At 38.9% G+C, this 21,381-nt stretch overlaps 1 protein-coding gene across 2 annotated transcripts in view; it reads right to left on the bottom strand.

Moving 5' to 3' along the window:
* Window positions 1–6,642: 6,642 nt before the first annotated feature.
* Window positions 6,643–21,381, bottom strand: part of PDGFD (platelet derived growth factor D) — a 274,384-nt gene continuing 259,645 nt past the window's right edge. For both annotated transcript variants that reach the window (XM_040257846.1, XM_040257847.1), the window contains exons 6-7: window positions 21,081–21,295; window positions 6,643–9,566 (exon numbers count right to left, since the gene is read on the bottom strand). In XM_040257846.1, the coding sequence (XP_040113780.1) occupies window positions 9,441–9,566; window positions 21,081–21,295 (341 nt within the window). In that variant the 3' untranslated portion in view covers window positions 6,643–9,440. The remainder of the gene's footprint in view (window positions 9,567–21,080; window positions 21,296–21,381) is intronic.

Here is a 21,381-nt window from a genome sequence, read left to right as displayed (position 1 = left end):
ACTATGGACGGTGTTTCATAAAAATGTACAGAAGGTGGTGACCAAAACCATCTCCAAGAAAAAGAAGTGGAAAAAGGCAAAATGATTGTCTGAGGAGGCTTTACAAATAGCTGAGAAAAGAAGTGAAAGGCAAAGGAGAAAAGGAAAGATATATCCATCTGAGTGCAGAGTTCCAAAGAATAGCAATGAGAGATAAGAAGCCTACCTAAGTGAACAATGCAAAGAAATAGAGGACAAGAACAGAATGGGAAAGAGTAGAAATCTCTTCAGAAAATTAGAGATACCAAGGAATATTTCATGCAAAGATGGGCTCAATAAAGGACAGAAACAGTATAGACCTAACAGAAGCAGAAGATAATAAGAAGAGGTGGCAGGAATATACAGAAGAACTATACAAAAAAAGATCTTAATGAATGGGATAACCATGATGGTGTGATCATTCACCTAGAGCCAAACATCCTGGAGTGCAAAGTCCAGTGGGCCTTAGGAAGCATCACTATGAACAAAGCTAATGGAGGTGATGAAATCCCAGCTGAGCTATTTCAAATCATAAAAGATGATGCTGTGAAAGTGCTCGTTCAATATACCAGCAAATTTGGACAAATCAACAGTGGTCCCAGCACTGGAAAAGGTCAGTTTTCATTCCAATCCCAAAGAAGGGAAATGCCAAAGCATGCTCAAACTACTGCACAGTTGAGCTATTTTCACACGCTAGCAAGGTCAGGCTCAAAATCCTCCAAGCCAGGCTTCAATAGTATATGAACTGAGAACTTCCAGATGTTCAAGCTGGATTTAGAAAAGGCAGAGGAACCAGAGATCAAATTGACAACATGCATTGGATCATAGAAAAAAACAAGAGAATTCCAGAAAAAACATCTACTTCTGGATCATTGACTATGCTAAATCCTTTGACTGTAGGGATCACAACAAACTGTGGAAAATTCTTAAAGAGATGGTATTATTAGACTACCTCACCTGCCTCCTGAGGTATATCAAGGCTGTATATTGTCACCCTGCTTATTTAACTTATATGCAGAATACATCATGCAAAATGCCAGGCTGGATGAAGCACAAGCTGAATTCAAAATTGAGAAATACCAATAACCTCAGATATGCAGATGACACCACCCTTATGGCAGAAAGTAAACGTGAACTAAAGAGCCTCTTGATGAAAGTGAAAGAGGAGAGTGAAGAATCTGGCTTTAAACTCAACATTCAAAAATGGAGATCACAGCATCTGGTCCCATCACTTCATGGCAAATAGAAGGGGAAACAATAGAAACAGTGACAGACTATTTTCTTAGGCTCCAAAATCAGTGACTGAAGCCATGAAATTAAAAGATGCTTGCTCCTTGGAAGAAAAGCTATGACCCACCTAGAAAGCATATTCAAAAGCAGAGACATTACTTTGGTGACTAAAGTCCATGTAATCAATGCTATGGTTTTCCAAGTAGGCATGTATGGTGGTGGTTTAGTTGCTCAGTCATGTCCGACTCTTGCAACCCATGGACTGTAGCCCTCCAGGCTTCTCTGTGCATGGGGTTTTCTAGGCAAGAATACTGGAGTGGGTTGCCATGCCCTCCTCCAGGGGTCTTCCTGACCTAGGGATTGAACCTGGGTCTCCTGCACTGCAAGCAGATTCTTTACCAATTGAGCTTCCAGGGAAGCCCTTAGTCATGAAGGGATGTGAGCATGTCAGCATAAAGAAGGCTGAATGCCAAAGAATTGATGGTTTTGAACTCTGGTGTTGGAGAAGACTCTTGAGACTCCCTTGGATAGTAAGGAGATCAAACCAGTCAATCCTAAAGTAAATCAACCCTGAATATTCGTTGGAAGGACTGATGCTGAAGTTGAAGCTCTAATACTTTGGCCAAATGATGTGAATAGCTGACTTACTGGAAAAAAACCTTGATGCTGGGAAAGACTGAAGGTAGGAGGAGAAGAGGTGGATGAGATGGTTGGGTGGCATCACTGACTCAGTGCACGTGCATTTGCGCGAACTCCAGGAGATGGTGAAGGACAGACATGCCGTGCCAGCCTAAGGGGTTGCAAAGAGCCAGACAGGACTGAGTAACTGAACAACAACAACAACAGAGATTTTTAATACACATCCTGGATAACCACAAGGTCCTACACACCTTCTAGTGTGTGAGGTCTCACTTTTGTCCTGTCTCACTCCTAATGTTGTCATGCCCAAGTTCGTGTGCCTGACATAAACTAAGACCAAACAAGCCAAAATGGACAAGTATGGAGCCAAGAAAACATTTATTATAGAACCATGCAAGGAGTATGGGGCCGCTCTCATTCAAAGATGTGAACTGCCAGGACATGGAAACAACCTAGATGTCCATCAGCAGATGAATGGATAAGAAAGCTGTGGTACATATACACAATGGAGTATTACTCAGCTATTAAAAAGAATACATTTGAATCAGTTCTGATGAGATGGATGAAACTGGAGCCGATTATACAGAATGAAGTAAGCCAGAAAGAAAAACACCAATACAGTATACTAACACATATATATGGAATTTAGAAAGATGGCAATGATGACCCTGTATGCAGGACAGCAAAAAAGACACAGATGTGTATAACGGACTTTTGGACTCAGTGGGAGAGGGAGAGGGTGAGATGATTTGGCAGAATGGCATTGAAACATGTATAATATCATGTAAGAATCTAACTGACAGTCTATGTCTGATGCAGGATATGGCACGCTTGGGGCTGGTACGCAGGGATGACCCAGAGAGATGTTGTGGGGAGGGGCGTGGGAGGGGGTTCATGTTTGGGAACGCATGTACACCCGTGGTGGATTCATGTCAATGTATGGCAAAACCAATACAGAATTGTAAAGTAAAATAAAAAATAAATTTAAAAAGAAAAGAAAAGAAAAAAAAAAACAAAGATGTGAACTCACTGATAGGTTTTAGGGAAAAAGTTTTAATAAGCAAAATTTGGGGAGAGGGAGAATTGCAGGGTGTGGAACCCTCCTCTGATTTGGTGGTGGTGAGGTAACAGGGATCTCAATCATCAGCCTTCTGGTTCCAACCAGCCTTAGGTCCAAGTTTTTATTTTAAGCCTGATGTAATCATCCTCCACTTGGGTGGCGGGGGAGGGGGTCTCAGTTCTAGCGGAGCTCAGAGTTATGTATCAAATTGCTACACATATCCCCCCAGGAGGAACCAGGCTCAAGTCCCATCCTGCACTACCATTCTTCCAGCATTCCCTCACTCCCCTAAATAGTAAGTGTTTGAATCTGCCCTTTGGAACACAGGGAAGGTCTAGGAGATGGAAACCTTTTTCCTATAAACAGGAAATGGGGGACAAAGAAAGGTGTCTGTACCTGGGGTGGAAGGGAAAACACAGGATCCCGCACAGTTTCAAACCCCCATTTTCTCTGATACTTCTCCATCTTGAGGGGTGGCAGAGGACTTCAGCTTTAGGGGGACTTGGTTTCACTACAACTTTAGGAGGTTTATCACTTGTATCCACCTCTGTCCTTCCTGCAAATTGCCACTTTCCAAAATACAGAACTGCAGAACTGATCTATGGGAAGGACCTAGGAAACATCTTATCCTGCCAATTTGTAAATAAGAAAACACATCCAGAAAGTGGCAGACTTGTTATTATACCCAAGGCCTTCTAACTCTGTCTCATGCATATGGCACTTGAAGCCCACATCATGCCCAGAAGCCTCCCTCGCTTCCTCTCCCACATGTAAAAGACAGAGTTTTTGCTAACTATCCATAGATTTTGCATAATCAGGGACTCATCTACCTTTTCAAACATATAACCCATTGTTTCTGTATATAGATTCCTTTCCTTTCTGATACTTTACTCACTAGTCTTTGAACCATCCACATTTACCTCATGTACTTTTGCTGGGGAATCTTTAGTCTTTTTATTTATTTCACCTAGAATATCTTGCTCTAGTTTTATACCCTGCTGTAGATCTTGTGTTTTGAAGTCTAAAGCATGCCTCATATGAATATGTGAAACATTTAACCAGTTTCCCCCATATTGCCTATGGCCAAATTTCTTTTGATGGGAGTCATAAATATCTACACCATATTCTCAAGTTTATATAAAAATGGAAAATATTGGGAAATAGTCACTTAATGTATTCAACTCCCACAACAGTGATTTCTTAACAGCTGGCAATTTTAGCCTATTAATTTCTCACTTGGTAAACCATGCATTGGATCTGATCTGCTCAAATGACCCCACCTCCTGTGTCTTTTTTTTTTTTTAAATTTTTAAATTTAAATTAATTTATTTTTTTACTTTACAATACTGTGTTGGTTTTGCCATACATTGACATGAATCCGCTACGGGTGTACATGAGTTCCCAATCCTGAACCCCTCTCCCACCCCACTCCCCATATCATCTCTCTGGGTCATCCCAGTGCACCAGCCCCAAGCATCCTGTATCCTGTATCAGACCTAGACTGGTGATTCATTTCTTACATGATAGGATACATGTTTCAATGCCATTCTCCCAAATCACCCTACCCTCTCCCTCTCCCACAGAGTCCAAAAGTTTGTTCTATACATCTGTGTCTCTTTTGCTGTCTTGCATACTAAAGTGCACACCTGTCCTGACTTTCTCTGAGTTGAAGCCTGGGGGATAGAAATTGGTCAGAAGAGGAGAGATGTGGAAGTCACAAAGAAAAAAGGAAAGGCTAGAAGATACCAGAGGAGAATGAATTTGTAATATTTCCTCAACCAAAAATGGAGATTAAGGAATACTACCTGAAGACTTTAGTTCTTACAAGAGAATTTGCATACCAGGGATTATTTAAAATATAAATTGAACCCAAGGGTGATTTTAACTTTTTGTTCCTGGCCACTAAGCCTGGAAACCAGCACTTAGCAGTTTAAAATAATTAGAAAATCAAACACCTTTATTAGAAAATGAAGATTTCTTGGCCCATGACTTGCTGCACTGAGTATATTAGCATTTATTATGGACTCAGCTCCATACTCTCTTCTAATGTGTTTGGCTAAAGAATTCTTAGAGATATCTACACAAATACAGTTTACTTAAAAAAGATAAAGATTAACTTGTAAAATCTGAACTGTAAGAAGAACAGAAAGCTCAAAATCTTAAATTAAGTGGTTAGCTGCTTATCCATTGCTGATTTTAACTACAATATTCAGGAGATATCTCAGTGTGTTAAGTTTTAAAGGCCTATGTAGTTTTTATGTTAATCATCAAAAACAATAGAATTTAAGTGAATGCCAATAAAACCAGTGAATTATAAATAGTCTCTCTTCCAGCATATTTGATCAGAGCTATCAATAAACAAAATTGTGTTTCCTAGGATTTCAGGCATGAATACTAATCTATTAACATAATGTTCTACCAGAGGACCCTAGGAGAATATGAAACAATTTGGACATCTATTGAGTTACTCTTAATAGAAAACTGGACATGTGTGCATTTCAGGAAATAAAATAACATTCTTAATGTATCTGCATTAAAATACTGCTTATATATCTATGACTAGTATGATTTTTGTGATAAAAATCCAAGTTATATAAATAAACTACTCTACCTATCCTTGCCCATTTTCCCCCCATACTTTGACTCCATGTTAGCTGATATTTCCAGTGGTAAAATTGATTCTTGCCACAAAATACATGTCTCTGCTCCCTTTTCCCCAAAACCCAACACTATTAAACTAAATAAAGTGGCAGAGTTTCACCCAATACTGTGCAGTTGCCATCCTGTCTTCAGTGGGATGGTGAAGACCAAGGCTACAAGCAAAAGCAAAAATTCTTACAGCAAGATGAGCTCTCTTTAGGCTTTGTCTCTCTGCCTCCCCCACCAACAAGGCACACTACAAACTCTATAGGAGAGTAGCCCCTAAGCAGGCCCAGAAAGTGTCAGATTTGTCACTATATCCAAGGCCTTCTAGCTTTCTCTCTGATGCACTAAGACACTTTCAGTCTCCACCTGCTAGGAAGAAAAGCCCCCAGCTCCCACAGATCACTTCCCAGGAATCCTTACAAATGCTACCAGATTGATCATCTGCCTTCACATAATTTTGCATGGTTTGGTTTGTAATTTACTGAAAGCACTTATGTTATGAGGGAAAACTATATATAATCTTCACATCTAGTATTTTGAAATATTTGGGATCATTTTAAAGTATCTTGCAGGTTTAGGCATTCTGTTGAGGGCGTTGGTTCTAAATAATGAAATAAACTCACATTGGAAAAAAAAAAATCTGGTTAACACTCACCCACCAACTGTGGTGTTCATCTAGATGGCTGAAGGTGTGAGAGTGAACATAATGTTATTGATTTCAGGCCCAAAAGGAGAGAGCGGGTGGACACTCCAAAGCAAAAATGTCAGAGGAGGATATCTTCTACTAAAAGCCTGCAGGGAGACAGTCAAACAAAGAAGCACCAAGAGCAGCAAAAAAAAAAAACCAACACAACTGAAGTGCCACTCCATTTCTGGTTTCCAATGGCTTCCAGAAGGGACAGGGTAAAAGCCAGTTTTCAAGGAACAATGTTCTAAAACCAGGCCCACAGAACACCCCCAACCTTGTCAGACAGCTGCATGTATTTGGGGACGTAAGTCTGTATCATTGTGCACCTTTTAAAACTGCAGTTGAGTACTAAATAATGGAGTAGCTTTGTTTGTAAGCAATATTTATTTTTCACGAAGATAAGAGGCAAATTACATTTGTTACAGAAAACATGAGAGGAAAAAGCTGTATGTTACCAATATAACCAAAAAAAAAAAAAAAAGAAAAAAAAAACAGAAAAAATTCTACTTATGAAAGTGCTCTGCCCTATAACATATTGAACAGAAGGCATTATTCCAGGTGAGTGAGCCACACAGAAATGAGGATTTATTAGGATTTGTTTTGAAATGTAATTTGTATGGTGAGCTTTTTATTCCTTTGCTGGCAATGAAGCAGATTTATTGGCTACATGTTGGAAGTGCAATAGATAACAGATAACCAAGGGAGAAGTTTTAATAAAACACTCAGGAAAGAAAAAAAGAAGTGAGTGAGACTGCATGCTTACATGGCAGCTAATAAATAAAAAGTCGAGACAGGGCTTTAACTGAAAACCATCCTGGTTATTGCAGCTTGGAAGGTTTATTGAAAATTGGGTAGAACACTCTAATTTTTCATACTTAACAGTTGAGCAAGTTAGAGTGATATAACTCAAATTTTGGTTTTGGTCCAGCAATCCTATGTTTTCACAGGAAGCTTTCAAGAGGCTTGCAGGGAAAGAATGGTTACTGATTATTAAAGGGTCTGGCTGTGCTCTTTCTGACTGCACTCTGGATTTCAGACAACTCAACAATAGAGTATTTATTTTTACCAGTCATCCTTTGAGGTAAAAACACAGGACACTTTCAGGGAAATTTTGAAGGAATATCTTCAATAAGCATTGACCTTTCAAAGAGCTGAGCAGAAATGAGCTCCTAAAGATACTTGAGAACTTGGTCCTGAAAGCATCATGCTCAGAAATCCAAATATATATAGGCTGCTCATCTGACACTGAGATTTAATGAGCCCCAGTTACACATCACTCATTCGACTTGTCTGTGTTTAGTAGGGCCCTGGACTCAGGGAAGAAACCAGCTCTCCTTTTTTCTTTCAAGGTGAGAAGAAAAATGTCCTTCTCTCTGAGTGGCTCCAGAGCTATCTTGATTTCAATATTGCTCTCTTAGAGTCTTGTTTTGGAGAATGATGAATCACTTCCTACGCCTGTAGTCAGTCCCTGAGGCTTTAACAGACATTAAGGAGCCAAGGAGGAAAAATTACTCTAAGTACCAATAATAACTACCAATGCAAAAACCATTTCCTAGGGTAGAGCAGGGCCAACCTTGTGCTCTCACAAATTGCAGTGAGGCTTCTTAGAACAAGTGCCATAGATTTGGAAAGAACCAGAGACCCCAGGTCTCCTTTCACTTGGTTCAGAAACAGGAATTCAACTGAATTGAATAGTGAGTACACAGGAATTTACGTCAATGAAATTGGGTTGCTTTAATGCAAAAAAAGCTTCTGGGCTATAAGTAATCCATGATGGCTTGCCAAATATAAAATGCCATTGTATATATATATACACATTGTCTCATTTAATAATGACTCATGCTGAAGACTGAAGATGTCGCTCAGTCGTGTCCGACCCTTTGCGACCCCATGGACTGTAGCCTATCAGGCTCCTCCGTCCATGGGATTTTCCAGGCAAGAGTGCTGGAGTGGATTGCCATTTCCTTCTCCAGGGGATCTTCCCGACCCAGGAACTGAACCCACGTCTCCAGCATTGCAGGCAGACGCTTTACCGTCTGGGCCACCAGGGAAGCCCATAATGACTCATAAACAGATATATATATATATATATATATATATATGGAAGAGATAGGAAGAGATATGGAAGAGATAGGAACACAAAAGCAAGATACATAAAATTAACTGGCATAATCTGGAGAGTATGAGTCATTATCAAATATGGATCCCAATCAAATAGTCCATCCCACTCCCAGTTATGTTAATATTTCAATGCTCACATTTTTTTACTTTCAACTTCTCAAACTCTTCAGTGAGCATTATTTTGAAAGGCTCATACAGAGTCCCCATGACATTCTCCAAAGGAGTTACTCTTGTGGAGAGGTTTTGAGAAGAAACAATTCAAAATTCTGCTTCAGCTTATACATTTTCTCTCATAGGATAATAATAATAAACCTTGTGAGACTTTTTGAAGACAGGTGTTAATGAGTTTGCATGCCTTGGCAAGATACACTAAGAGAAGACTTAAGGGCTTTATTTCTAAATCACCTATATTATGATGACATGCTTTTGGAGACAGGTAATTATTGTCTATATAGGTAAGTATGTAGTACATCTCATGAGAAAAATGGCTAGGAATGTATCTTTTCCCAGAAACCATATTTCCCTCTTTTTATAATTAAGATGTATGCACAAGAAATTTTAATATAAAAGGTGCTTTCTTTAAAAGAGCAAGATCCAAAATTGTTTTGTGATTCAAAACTTAAAAATAAACAAATTAATCTTCCAAATCTTCCAAAGACATGTTTAATGTATTTACTATGTCCCTTATTTTGTCAGATTTTAAGAGTCTAAATAATTAAACCATATGTAAGCTCTGGTGTACCTGGTTATATATACTGAGTAAACCATTTGGTCTATTTACACAGAGACATGGAGATGACATATATCCTCAGACACTATTATTAAATGCAATCCTATATTCTTGGATATAGAGGTCGATGATATGCCTTTCTACTTGTCATGGCACTAACAAAGCTAGACTGAAAGTCAGCAACCACTTGTATTCATTGCTTTTCAGGCTAATAGTAAGTTCGGTTGCTGGTGGGAAAGGGGTCTCTTACCACACCCTCCTTAAAATAAAGGTTCTTTCGTGTTTAATGAAAGTACATGCACAGTCTCTTATCGAGGTGGTCTTGAGCTGCAGATACAGTCGCACCGCTCATGATGGTCCAACTGGATGTCAACAAGAGCCATATGCTTCGCTCTGCCCCTCCTCTTGAAATGGCCAGGTTCAAACTTTAACACCTAGGACAAGAAGCATTTCCTGTTAGAAAGTACCTGGGATTTAACTCAAATACATACCACTTATTCTCTTTATGAAAACTGGTTCTTAAGCCTTTGAGGATCCAATGAAATCTATGGGCTCACTATTAGAATGCACAAGTACAAATATTGTTATAACAATCACTGACTCCTTAAAGTAATGGAATCCACTGATCACAGAGTAATGCCTCCTGCATTACCTATGTGCAGGGTCATGAGGAGCGCAGGTGAGTGAGCACGTGTTTACTGATAACTTTCTAAGGGCCTGCTTTGTACCAGGTGCTGTCCCAAATATTATTAATATCACAAAGAGTCTTCTGACTAAAGCATGTGTTACGGATAAATACAATGCTGAGACAATACTCTGCAGACAGGACAGCAAATACAGTTGTGACCTAATATGCTGGTATGGGGACTTCCCTGGAGAGTGGTTAAGAATCTGCCAGCCAGTGGTCTGGGAAGATCCCATGTTCCACAGGGCAACTAAACATTGTGCCCCAACCATGGAGCCCACGCCTGGAGCCAGAGTTCTGTAAACAAGAGGCCACCACAGCGAGAAGCCCTTGCACCACTGCAGAGCAGCCCCTGCTCACAGCTGGAGAAAGCCCGTGTGCAGCAGCAAGGGCCCAGTGCGCCACCCCTGCCCTGCCCCGCAAAAATGCTGGTGTGGCTAAACATGTTGGTGAGGTAAGACATTTTGCCTCCTTAGTGGTCATAAATAACTGAAAATATGTGTATGTTCTTACATATCTGTTAAGCTATATCAAATAATACCCTTTACAATTCAAAACAGATCATGTTCCACTAAAATGTTTGCATATTAATACCTTTAAAACAATCCAACATTTCTTGAATAAATCACATCCTTAAATGTTTACATTAATAAGTGTAAATGTGATTTTTAAAAAATTTTAAGTTTAAATAGAAGCTAACCCTTCTTCCCTAGTGTGGCCTTCACTGAAGTCAATATTTGCTTCAAATTTTGCTTCACTTGAATTTTTTCATTTGAATATTTGCTTCAATATTTGCTTCACTTGAAGTCAATATACATAAATACTTGTTTTCCATATACAGTCAAACTTTATTTATATTCTTAGGCTCCTGTTAGCTTTAATTTTTGATTCCGTTCTATTTTCCCTTTTCAACTTTAAACTCTGCATGATACTAGCATACAACTATATAGCATTTTGTAGTTTTAAAAAAATTTGCACATATGCACTATTTTGTTTGTCCCAAGACAAACCTTGTCATAGAGAAGGCGTCTTTACTCACAGTGTATAGGCTAGAGAACTGAGGAGGCCAGGTGCCAGACCTTCTGTCAGCGGGGACCTGAGAGCAGTGTGTTCTCTAGGCTTCCAGCACACTAGGACCCAAGGACCAACACATCTCTAATGCAGCTGCAGCTTCCTTCTGTATCTCAAAGGTGTGGCAGGCACACGTGTGAACTGAAATGGGGCCCTGATGCTTGGTATACTTTGCTCCAAGATGAAGATTAGATGCGAGGAAATCTTATTTTCTAGGCTGTATAACTTTTCATGGCATGCCCCCCCCCACCCAAATTTTTCTACTGGATTGTCTTCCTAGCAATGTCCTCATCCTTATGTTACCTTATGTTTCAAGTTATAAGCAAATCAAAACCATCTACTAGGAAAACAGGCCTAGAGCCCTCAGTCCCCATGCATCCACTTTACTCTAGCGTTTGCCTTTTGAAAACATTGAGGGGGTGATATTTATTTATTTGGCTGCATTGTATCTTAGTCGTGGTGCATGGGATCTTCACTGGGTCTTGCAGGAGCTTTCACTGGGGTGCACAGATGCTCTAGGTGTGGCACACGGCCTCCAGAGTACACAGACTCACCGGTTGTGGCATGAAGGCTTAATTACTCCACAGCATGTGGGAACTTAGTTCTCTGACCAGGGACTGAACCTGTGTCTCCTGCACTGCAAGACATATTCTTAACCACTGGACCACCAGGTAAGTCCCAACATTTAGCCTGTTTTTCTGTAAGAGTTCTGTGGAGCAGGTCATTTGTTCAATGTTCAGTAAAGTAAGGAACCTGGGCTCTGATAACACAGTGTGAAATACCTTGTCCCATTTGGAGAAGAGCTTCAAAAGGATATTTGTACTTTTGTGAGTACAAACTGGGGTTGGGGGATGGGGTGGGAAGGGATGGCCTAGAAGAGTTCATGAGGGAGGCACAAAAATACCAGATTATGGTAAAGCTAGTCTCAGTGCCAGTTTTGATAGTTTGATAGTACCAGTTTTGATAATTATATTATCCTCATTACCTAAATTCCACTGAACATACACTCGGAATCACATAGTTTCATATGACATATGCTTTCTCTCTATTAACAAATGCTTTGAGGGCAAGGATCGCAAAAATAATGACTAACATTTTTGAGTATTTGTTAGATGCCACACCCTGTTATGACTGGAAGTATTAAACGTTTTGTGCATCACTGTAACACTATGATATAGGTACTTTTCTAATACTGTTTCAGATAAGGGAAGAGAGAGACTAAGGTTGCAGAGTCAGTGACTGGTGTCACCAGTGTTTGTCTCCACGTGGCACAGCGCATGCCCTTACCTGGAAGGTGGAGTTTTGTCTGTTCTGGTCAGCAGCATTGGGAACACAATAGGTTTCCAGTGGGATGCACTCTGGTGGCTGTGGTGAGTAACGCTGCCACGTCATAATATAGGAACCTATATTCACGGCCTCTTTTCTGTCTCCTCCCTACATCGCTTCTACCCCAACCTCCAACAAGGGGTGGGGTGCAAAACAAACCAAACCAGAGGCCAAAATGAAGTGGCCTATGGTTTGCATTACTTGCAAGTCTTTTACAATTTTGAAACAAAATTTCAAGTACTGAGAGCAGAGTGATAATGATATTTTCCTTTCCTTGCTCCCATGTTCACACCTGTTTCACCTCTAAAGAAAATAAAAACTGTTGCTTCTCCATGAAAAACTAAGTAACCAAAGCATGGATGCAGTGTATATTGTATTTTGGGATATTAAATACCCTGCTACAATAGATAGGAAAGCCCTCCAGTGCCACACTTGGTCAGAACACCCTGGAAGAGCTTAAAGCTCGGGTTCCTGCAAATTTGCCAAGAATTTCTCTAATGTTAGTGACTATTTTCCAACCCTAATAAACCAGATCTGGAGGTTGAACTATTCAGGGGAAGAAAATGATTCCTAAGAAGCTGAGCAGATGATAAATATTCTCTTTATTCCTATACACTAACAATGAGAAAATAGAAAGGAAATTAAGGAAACAATTCCATTCACCAATGCAACGAAAAGAATAAAATACTTAGGAATATATCTACCTAAAGAAACTAAAGACTTATATATAGAAAACTATAAAACACTGGTGAAAGAAGTCAAAGAAGACACTAATAGATGGAGAAATATACCATGTTCATGGATTGGAAGAATCAATATAGTGAAAATGAGTATATTACCCAAAGCAATTTATAGATTCAATGCAATCCCTATCAAGCTACCAATGGTATTTTTCACAGAACTAGAACAAATAATTTCACAATTTGTATGAAAATACAAAAAACTTTGAATAGCCAAAGCAATCTTGAGAAAGAAGAATGGAACTGGAGGAATCAACCTGCCTGACTTCAGGCTCTACTACAAAGCCACAGTCATCAAGACAGTATGGTACTGGCACAAAGACAGAAATATAGATCAATGGAACAAAATAGAAAGCCCAGAGATAAATCCACACACTTATGGATACCTTATCTTTGACAAAGGAGGCAAGAATATGCAATGGAGAAAAGACAATCTCTTTAACAAGTGGTGCTGGGAAAACTGGTCAACCACTTGTAAAAGAATGAAACTAGAACACTTTATAACACCACACACCAAAATAAACTCAAAAGGGATTAAAGATCTAAATGTAAGACCAGAAACTATAAAACTCCTAGAGGAGAACTTAGGCAAAACACTCTCCGACATACATCACAGCAGGATCCTCTATGACTCACCTCCCAGGATATTGGAAATAAGAACAAAAATAAACAAATGGGACCTAATTAAAATTAAAAGCTTCTGCACAACAAAGGAAACTATAAGCGAGGTGAAAAGACAGCCTTCAGAATGGGAGAAAATAATAGCAAATGAAGCAACTGACAAATAACTAATCTCAAAAATATACAAGCAATGTATGCAGCTCAATTCCAGAAAAATAAATGACCCAATCAAAAATGGGCCAAAGAACTAAATAGACATTTCTCCAGAGAAGACATACAGATGGCTAACAAACAGATGAAAAGATGCTCAACATCACTCATTATCAGGGAAATGCAAATCAAGACCACAATGAGGGACCATTTCATGCCAGTCAGAATGGCTGTGATCCAAAAGTCCAGAAGCAATAAATGCTGGAGAGGGTGAGGAGAAAAGGGAACCCTCTTACACTGTTGGTGGGAATACAAACTAGTACAGCCACTATGGAGAACAGTGTGGAGATTCCTCAAAAAACGGAAATAGAACTGTCTTATGACGCAGCAATCCCACTGCTGGGCATACGCACTGAGGAAACCAGAACTGAAAGAGACACATGTACCCCAATGTTCATCGAAGCATTGTTTCTAATAGCCAGGACATGGAAGCAACCTAGATGTCCATCAGCAGATGAATGGATAAGAAAGCTGTGGTACATATACACAATGGAATATTACTCAGCCATGAAAAAGAATACATTTGAATCAGTTCTAATGAGGTGGATGAAACTGGAGCCAATTATACAGATTGAAGTAAGCCAGAAAGAAAAGCACCAATACAGTATACTAACACATATATATGGAATTTAGAAAGATGGTAATGATAACCCTGTATGTGAGACAGCAAAAGAGGCACAGATGTACAGAACAGTCTTTTGGACTCTGTGGGAGAGGGAGAGTGTGGGATGATTTGGGAGAATGGCATTGAAACATGTATAATATCATATATGAAACAAATTGCCAGTCCAGGTTCAATGCATGATACTGGATACTTGGGGCTGGTGCACTGAGACGACGCAGAGGGATAGTATGGGGAGGAAGGAGGGAGGAGGGTTCAGGATGGGGAACACGTGTATACCTGTGGTGGATACATGTTGATGTATGGCAAAACCAATACAATATTGTAAATTAATTAACCTCCAATTAAAATAAATAAATTTATATTTTTTAAAAATAAAAAGACCATTATCAAAACCTAATAAGTTGCCACAACTGACATCTATAAAATCAGTGCTCCGTTGATTTACTTCCTCATTTAATGAGAAATGAAAGTGTGTGCTTTGGGGTAAAAGCTGCGCTTGGCCAGTTTTTTCTAACTGGTCTCCTGATTGTTCAGGGATTTTCCCTGTGTTTTATATTAAGCCACGTTAGCCCAGTATATATGTGTTTTGCTGATAAGGGGAGAAAAATGAATTGGCAGACACTTTTCCAGACAAGACAGGAAAGCACTGTTTGAACAAAGTGGAAATTGGACTGCTTTACTGGCTGATCACAGCACTGATGTTCAAAGCTTTCAGACCATGTAATAGTCTTAGGTTCAGGTACACAGCATTGAAAGGAGAAAGAAAGCAAAGCTGATTTGAGAGAGCATAAAAAGTTAAAAGAAAAATGGAAAGCCTTTATCTGAGAAAGCAAACTGTCTCTGGGTTATCTTTTCACCTTTAAAGGGAAGGAACCACTGAATTAATTACAGTCGCTGTAGGACACTCACTAATAGGTACCTTCACAAAATGCTTTCCTATTTTCTGCTCTATGATTCACTGCTGCAAGCATACACACTGAAATAAAAATCCATGGAGGAGCAGCCAGCCATTTCTTATCACCTATGGGTGAAAATGGCATTCTTGACCCTTCTCCACCATCTGGAAAACCACATGAAGCCAGGGAAAGTTGATTTTTATTAAATGGTGAATGACTGAAGCAGTTGGTGGCTTTCATACCACTACACAGAATCAAAGATGCTCAGTTTGCAAATTACCATATCACAAAAGATATTTACTACAATTACTCTCTCTGTTGCCAATAAAGCACTGAATGAATCATTGCCATGAAGTTATTACAGTAATAAAACAGTACTAGACAGAAATGCTACATGCTGAGTTGGGCTCTTGTTTATTGGAAATATTAAAGAAAGGTCGTTAAGGCCTTGTAATAGTTTTCAAATTAATGGCTGATGTAGGATCACAAATACATATTTTAGGACATGTGCACTGTATAAACTCGAATCATTAAGGGTTTACTTAAGATTCACCCAACCTCTAAAGCAGGCAGCATTCAGTATAAACACTTTCTTAAGAAAAAAAAGCTTCATATTTTTCCTTACTTGATGATTTCTTTCATGCTTATAGACTATAAAAATGTGCCTACAGTTAAGATTTTTAAGGTCTTGTAGTCAACCTTTCTGAAACCTAAAGTGACTACAAGCAAAAATATTTTGAGATGAGAAAACATATTATTTTCTACCTGGGTAATTGCACAACTTGAAAGTAATAGTTTCAAGGGAGATTGAAGTTGTAAGGGAAGGAGTGCTACCAAGTCCTGAGATACAGTCCTCAATAAGAAAGACACAAATAACAGAGTTCAGCAATGCTTCTCTGACAAGCTAGGTATGCAGGTGACTAAAGGCTGGGCTTATAATGTGGATCTATACAACCCTCATGAATTTTGAAAATGCAATCTTGACATCTGTGAACATTTACTTATAACCGAAATTTTCTTGTGAGCACTCTGGGGTGTATTCAGCCGCAGTTCTTCCTTTAGAGGACGTAACTAGGTAAATGATTTTGACAGTATTTTAGAGGATTAATGACTACATGTTCAGCCCAATTGCAGAAAACATGATGGAAGCTGAGCTGGGCACCAAGTTTCAGAGCACAGCATTAACACTGAGTATCATTCGTGTCACAAATGGGTCTTTGTCTAGTTGGGGAGTATCATGCCTGAAGGCAGCTTTGCTCAACTTTGGCAAGAAGGCCTAATATGAATCCAGATCTACAAGGAAAAGGATGTATACACTTTGCTGTACTTAGAGGGTCCCGGCACCAATAAGTCATCAAGGCTCTAAGGGAGTCAGAAGGGAGCAAGCCCAACCACACTCTCAGGATATTCCACCCACATCTGTCGAGTGCTTTACAGCCTTCAGAGGCTTTCATTGTCCCAAGATCCCCAAGAGATAAGCAGCACAGGTGTTACTAATGATGAGTGGATAACTGTTTTATACATGGTCTATACACATTAAATGTTCCAGATCATATCTTTGTTCTTTTGTATTTTCTTAGCATTTCAACCACCAACTTGTTTATATTCCTAACACAATCTCAGCAAGATAAGATTTAGGGAGTGGTGAACAGATATCATATAATTTCAGATCTGTCTGGAACTCAAAATTGTATCATAGGGAGTAAAAGAGGAAACCCAAGGCCCTGGGGAGTTTTTGGTGGCTGGTCCGAGGTGGCCTTTCATGTGAATATTCTCTCTTCAGTTGTGTGATTTGCTTTGTCTCTATTGTCTTGTCTCTTATAGGAACAGGAAAGGGCTGCAAGGGAACCTTCTTTAGGTCTCACTCAAAGAGGGAGAAAGAAGTAGGGAGACTCTACATAAGCTCTAGAGATGCTGTTTCCAGAAAAAGAATAAAGATTTTTTTGACTTTTGTTATAACCCTCAAATACATTGCTTTTGCCATAGAGTAGAAACTTTTGGAAAAATATTGTTTTCCTGTCTTTTTGGTCTCAATTTGCGATTTTAGCTAAATTTGTTTCAATGACAGATGCTTAAAACAAGTAAAAATTAAAAGTATCATTCTTTTATCTCAAGTCTAAATCTCAATATTTTATTATCTCCAATCAATCTTTTGTTTCATATATAAATATCTGCTTATATCTTCTACCTCTTATGTTTAATGGGCAACAAATTTTTAATACAAAATTCTTATATTTAACGTAAAGTTAAAAAAGTCATTCACAGTAATTTTTTCCATTGTTCAAGTGACTGGAATGGTTAGATGCTGTAGGTGCCAGAGACAGAGTTGTGTCTCAGCTTATGCTGTTCACTATGGGAGCCCCTGACCATGTGCAGCTATTTACATTCAAATTAGACTAAATTAAATAAAATTTAAAACTTCAGTTTCTCATTTGCATTACACACATTTCAAGTCCTCTGTAACCACATGTTGCTAGTGACTGCCAGACTGGATAGTACCGATATGGAACTCTCTCATCACTGCAGAAAGTTCTAACAGATAATGCAGTTTTGCCAGCATTGGGACAAAATCATGAGAGGTAGATCAGTGAACATTAACTTGTCTTTCTCTGTTGCCTCCTAAGCTTTTGGCTGTTGACTGAATGGACATAGCCAGGAGACCAAATGCTTAAAAAAAATACAATAGTAAGTATTAATCTAAAAGGTTAATATATTTCTAGGGAACATCCCTTCATTATACATTAACAAGCAAAGATAAGAACTAAAATAATAGCATCCTCTAATTGTCTACAGAGTATGTTTTCTGGAATTTTCTCTTTTTAAAAATCCCCACTGAAAGTATTTTTTATATTCTATATATTCCAAGAAAAGAAATGGTTGCTAGGAAAGAGGAAAAATACTTTAGCAGGATACCTACAAACTTTTCAGAAGAGGGAATTGTACAGATGGAGCATTTTATTGCACAGTGCAAAATGCTCAGATCTCTACAAGGAGAAGTCATGTGACCTGGGGAAAGAGCAATGAAACTTCCTTTTATTTATAACTTCTAATTATTCATAATTTTATAATTATACATTTAATTTCTTGGATATTATTCCTTAAATGTTGAGCCTTGAAATATCTGTGGAGAGTCATAGAGTCCTGCTTACGTGGCAAGTTCTAGTCACCCCCTTAAGGGTGCTCATCTCTCATAAAAACTCATTTCCCATCTCATCAGTTACAACCAGGAGGCGGGGAGACCAGTTTCTCATTTTTCTGAGTTAAGACTACAGGCACAAAACTAACAGAAGAGAGGACAAGGATTCTTCCCTAACAAGACTGCACCCAAGCAACTCCTATTTCTGGAGCTGGAATGAGTCTCCTGCTCTTTTCCAGGGGACTGCACAGAGTGACACGTGGGACACACTTCAGGGGTATTTTAGGGGGCTGGGGAAAATGTGCCAGCCTCCTAAACGTGTGTGTTCCAGGTGTGCAGTAACTGATGGAGTGATTGATGCTCTTCTGTCCTTTTGTCCACAACTCAGCAGAGTGTTTTGGCACAGAGCTCAGCAGACTCCGAGAAGTAAAAATATCATGACACGTTTCACAGAGATGCTTTAGATAGCAGTTTCAAAAAGATTCCGCATTTTAGACCTACTCATGTGACTGAACAAAGAGATCAAGGGCTTTGCCTTCTAGATATTAATTGTGAATAGAAATATATAGGTAACAGCCTCTGTGCAGAGAGACAATAGACCTAAGAAAAAGACCTTTTAGATTCTTTCAGAGTTAACTGTCTGGGAGGTGAGGGCCCTTTTGGGTGTGTGTTTAAATCTGTGTTTCCACAATTAGCAATTAAAAAAAAACCAAACTACAACTTCTCTCTGAAAGGAGAGTCAAGATGAAAATAAAGCATCAAAGGCCTGAATTTACATGTTTTCCTCAAAGTAAAGACTGGGTAAAGATCTTGTCACTTCTTGGCTTATTTTAACACAAACCAAATTATTGCATTCTGCATTTGTCCTCAGTGTATGACTCAACATTACAAAATTCAGGTTCTTAGACACAAAGGACAAAGTCCAATCTAGAGTTCATCAGGTCATACAAAAATAAAACACAATGAACACAGACAACAGCATTCTCTGGATATGAGAACAGATTTTTTTTTTCCTTTGAAAAATATGAGGTGGAGTAAGAAATTCTTGTTACTAAGAAAACATGCTCTATGTAGGTCTCAAATCGGGTCTGCATCTATCTGAGGTAAGCAGGGTTATCGTGGCCTCCAAGCTCCTACTTTTCCCACGTTGAAAATACCACTTATGACGAATCCCTTTTCATTTAGCTCAGTAATTACCTCTTAACTGATTATTGTTTTATTGTTTTCAGGGTAACAAAGTGGTTGTGTAAAGTGGGAGATCTTATTTAGGGAGCCCCATCTATTCTTTTGTTTTGATGGATACTGATGAAAAGCAGCTCAAATAATAATTCCTAACAATAGCGTTTGGCTCATATTTTATATTTTAAACATATTGCAATATGGTATTTTACCTCTTACAAAATGCACTTCATATGCCCTGGATTGATTCCCCAGAGCTACCCTGTATGGGTTATCATATAATTTCTTAAATCCTATTTCACATACATGAAAACTGGCTCTCTAAACTTTAGTGACTTGTATAATGAGGAAGTGATAGAGTTGCTATCAATGTCAAGAGCAGCTCTAACTCCCCTTAAGTCCACTCTTTCTTTAATCTTCAATAACGTGCTAAATATTTAAAATGAGAGCGCTCAGTGTTACCGTTGGTAAGTATATAGACTTTACACCCATGGTGGATTCATGTCAATGTATGGCAAAACCAATACAGAATTGTAAAGTAAAATAAAAAGTAAATAAATTAAAAAATAAAATAAAATAAAATAAAAACAGTGGATCAGTTTAGGTCCCATCTCTCTGAGTTACTGACCAAGTCACACTGGTCAATCCACTGCTCTCTTAGGCTTCAGTATATTCATCTATAAAAAGGGAATACAAATAGCACTCCCCTGACAACGTGTGGAGAAACTGCCAAGTGAGCTAATGATTGCTTACAATAATGTCTGGTACATTGTAAAGGCTTATGTGTATTTCCTGTTATTATCATTAAAAGTTGCTGCTCTGCTTAAATTCTCATTTCTCTTACATCTCTATGTTTACTTTTGTTTACTTTTGCATAATTTCACAGCTGATTCCCCAGAGCACTCAGTTATATTTAGGAAAAATTAGTACTTCTGGAAGAATAATATTTCCATATTTAGAGATTGAAAAAGTCTTTGACAAAGTATCTTTTCTGACAATTTATACTTTGCTATTTTTACCCTGATTCATTTTTCAATGAATTGACTGAATTGAAGATTAGCTCTTAGTATTCTCTTGAAGTAACCTAGATTTGCAGTCATATGCTGTAAATGAATCCCATTATATTTCTGTAAGTAAGCTCTCTAATTATTGAAACATGCATTTGATTGTGTATACTAACAAGACTGTTGTCAACCCGCATATATATTATGAATAAGGGTTAGAAAAAGGAATCCCTACTTCAGGATGGACCTATACCCTCCCCAGGGACCTGCCTTTGCAAGTTAAGCTTAAGTATAATTTTGCAGTCATCTCCCTGGGAGGTGCCCCTGTGCAGTGAAAAACCTGAACAAACAATGCAGTGGCCCAGTTTTCCAGCACCCTAGAAATTACAGGACTTCTGTAGCTGCTAAGGGACCAAGTGCAGCACTGCCACAAAATAATTCTGAAAACGGCATACCTCGTGATACTTTTTCACAGTTTTCCCTGAATTGCACGCACAGGACTTCCAGTTGACAGTTCCACAGCCGCAGTTTCCTCCGCAGCGCTGCACAAGGAGGCAGCGTGGAAAGAAGACCACATTGGTAAGCTTCAGCTCTTCTCTCAAGTTGACGGAGTAATTCCTGGGAGTGCAACTGTAACGCTTGACATCATCATTGAGCCTGTCCAGGTCAACTGTAAGAAACACACGTATTGGGTAACCAAGTGCACGACTGTGGCATAAACACTCAGCATGCATTTGGGGAGCAGGGTGGGGAGAT

The sequence above is a fragment of the Oryx dammah genome, unplaced genomic scaffold (assembly GCF_014754425.2).
Source record: "Oryx dammah isolate SB20612 unplaced genomic scaffold, SCBI_Odam_1.1 HiC_scaffold_17, whole genome shotgun sequence".
In the NCBI taxonomy this organism is placed as follows: domain Eukaryota; kingdom Metazoa; phylum Chordata; class Mammalia; order Artiodactyla; family Bovidae; genus Oryx; species Oryx dammah.
Note: the sequence above shows the minus strand (reverse complement) of the source record. Positions and strands in the feature narration are given on the sequence as shown.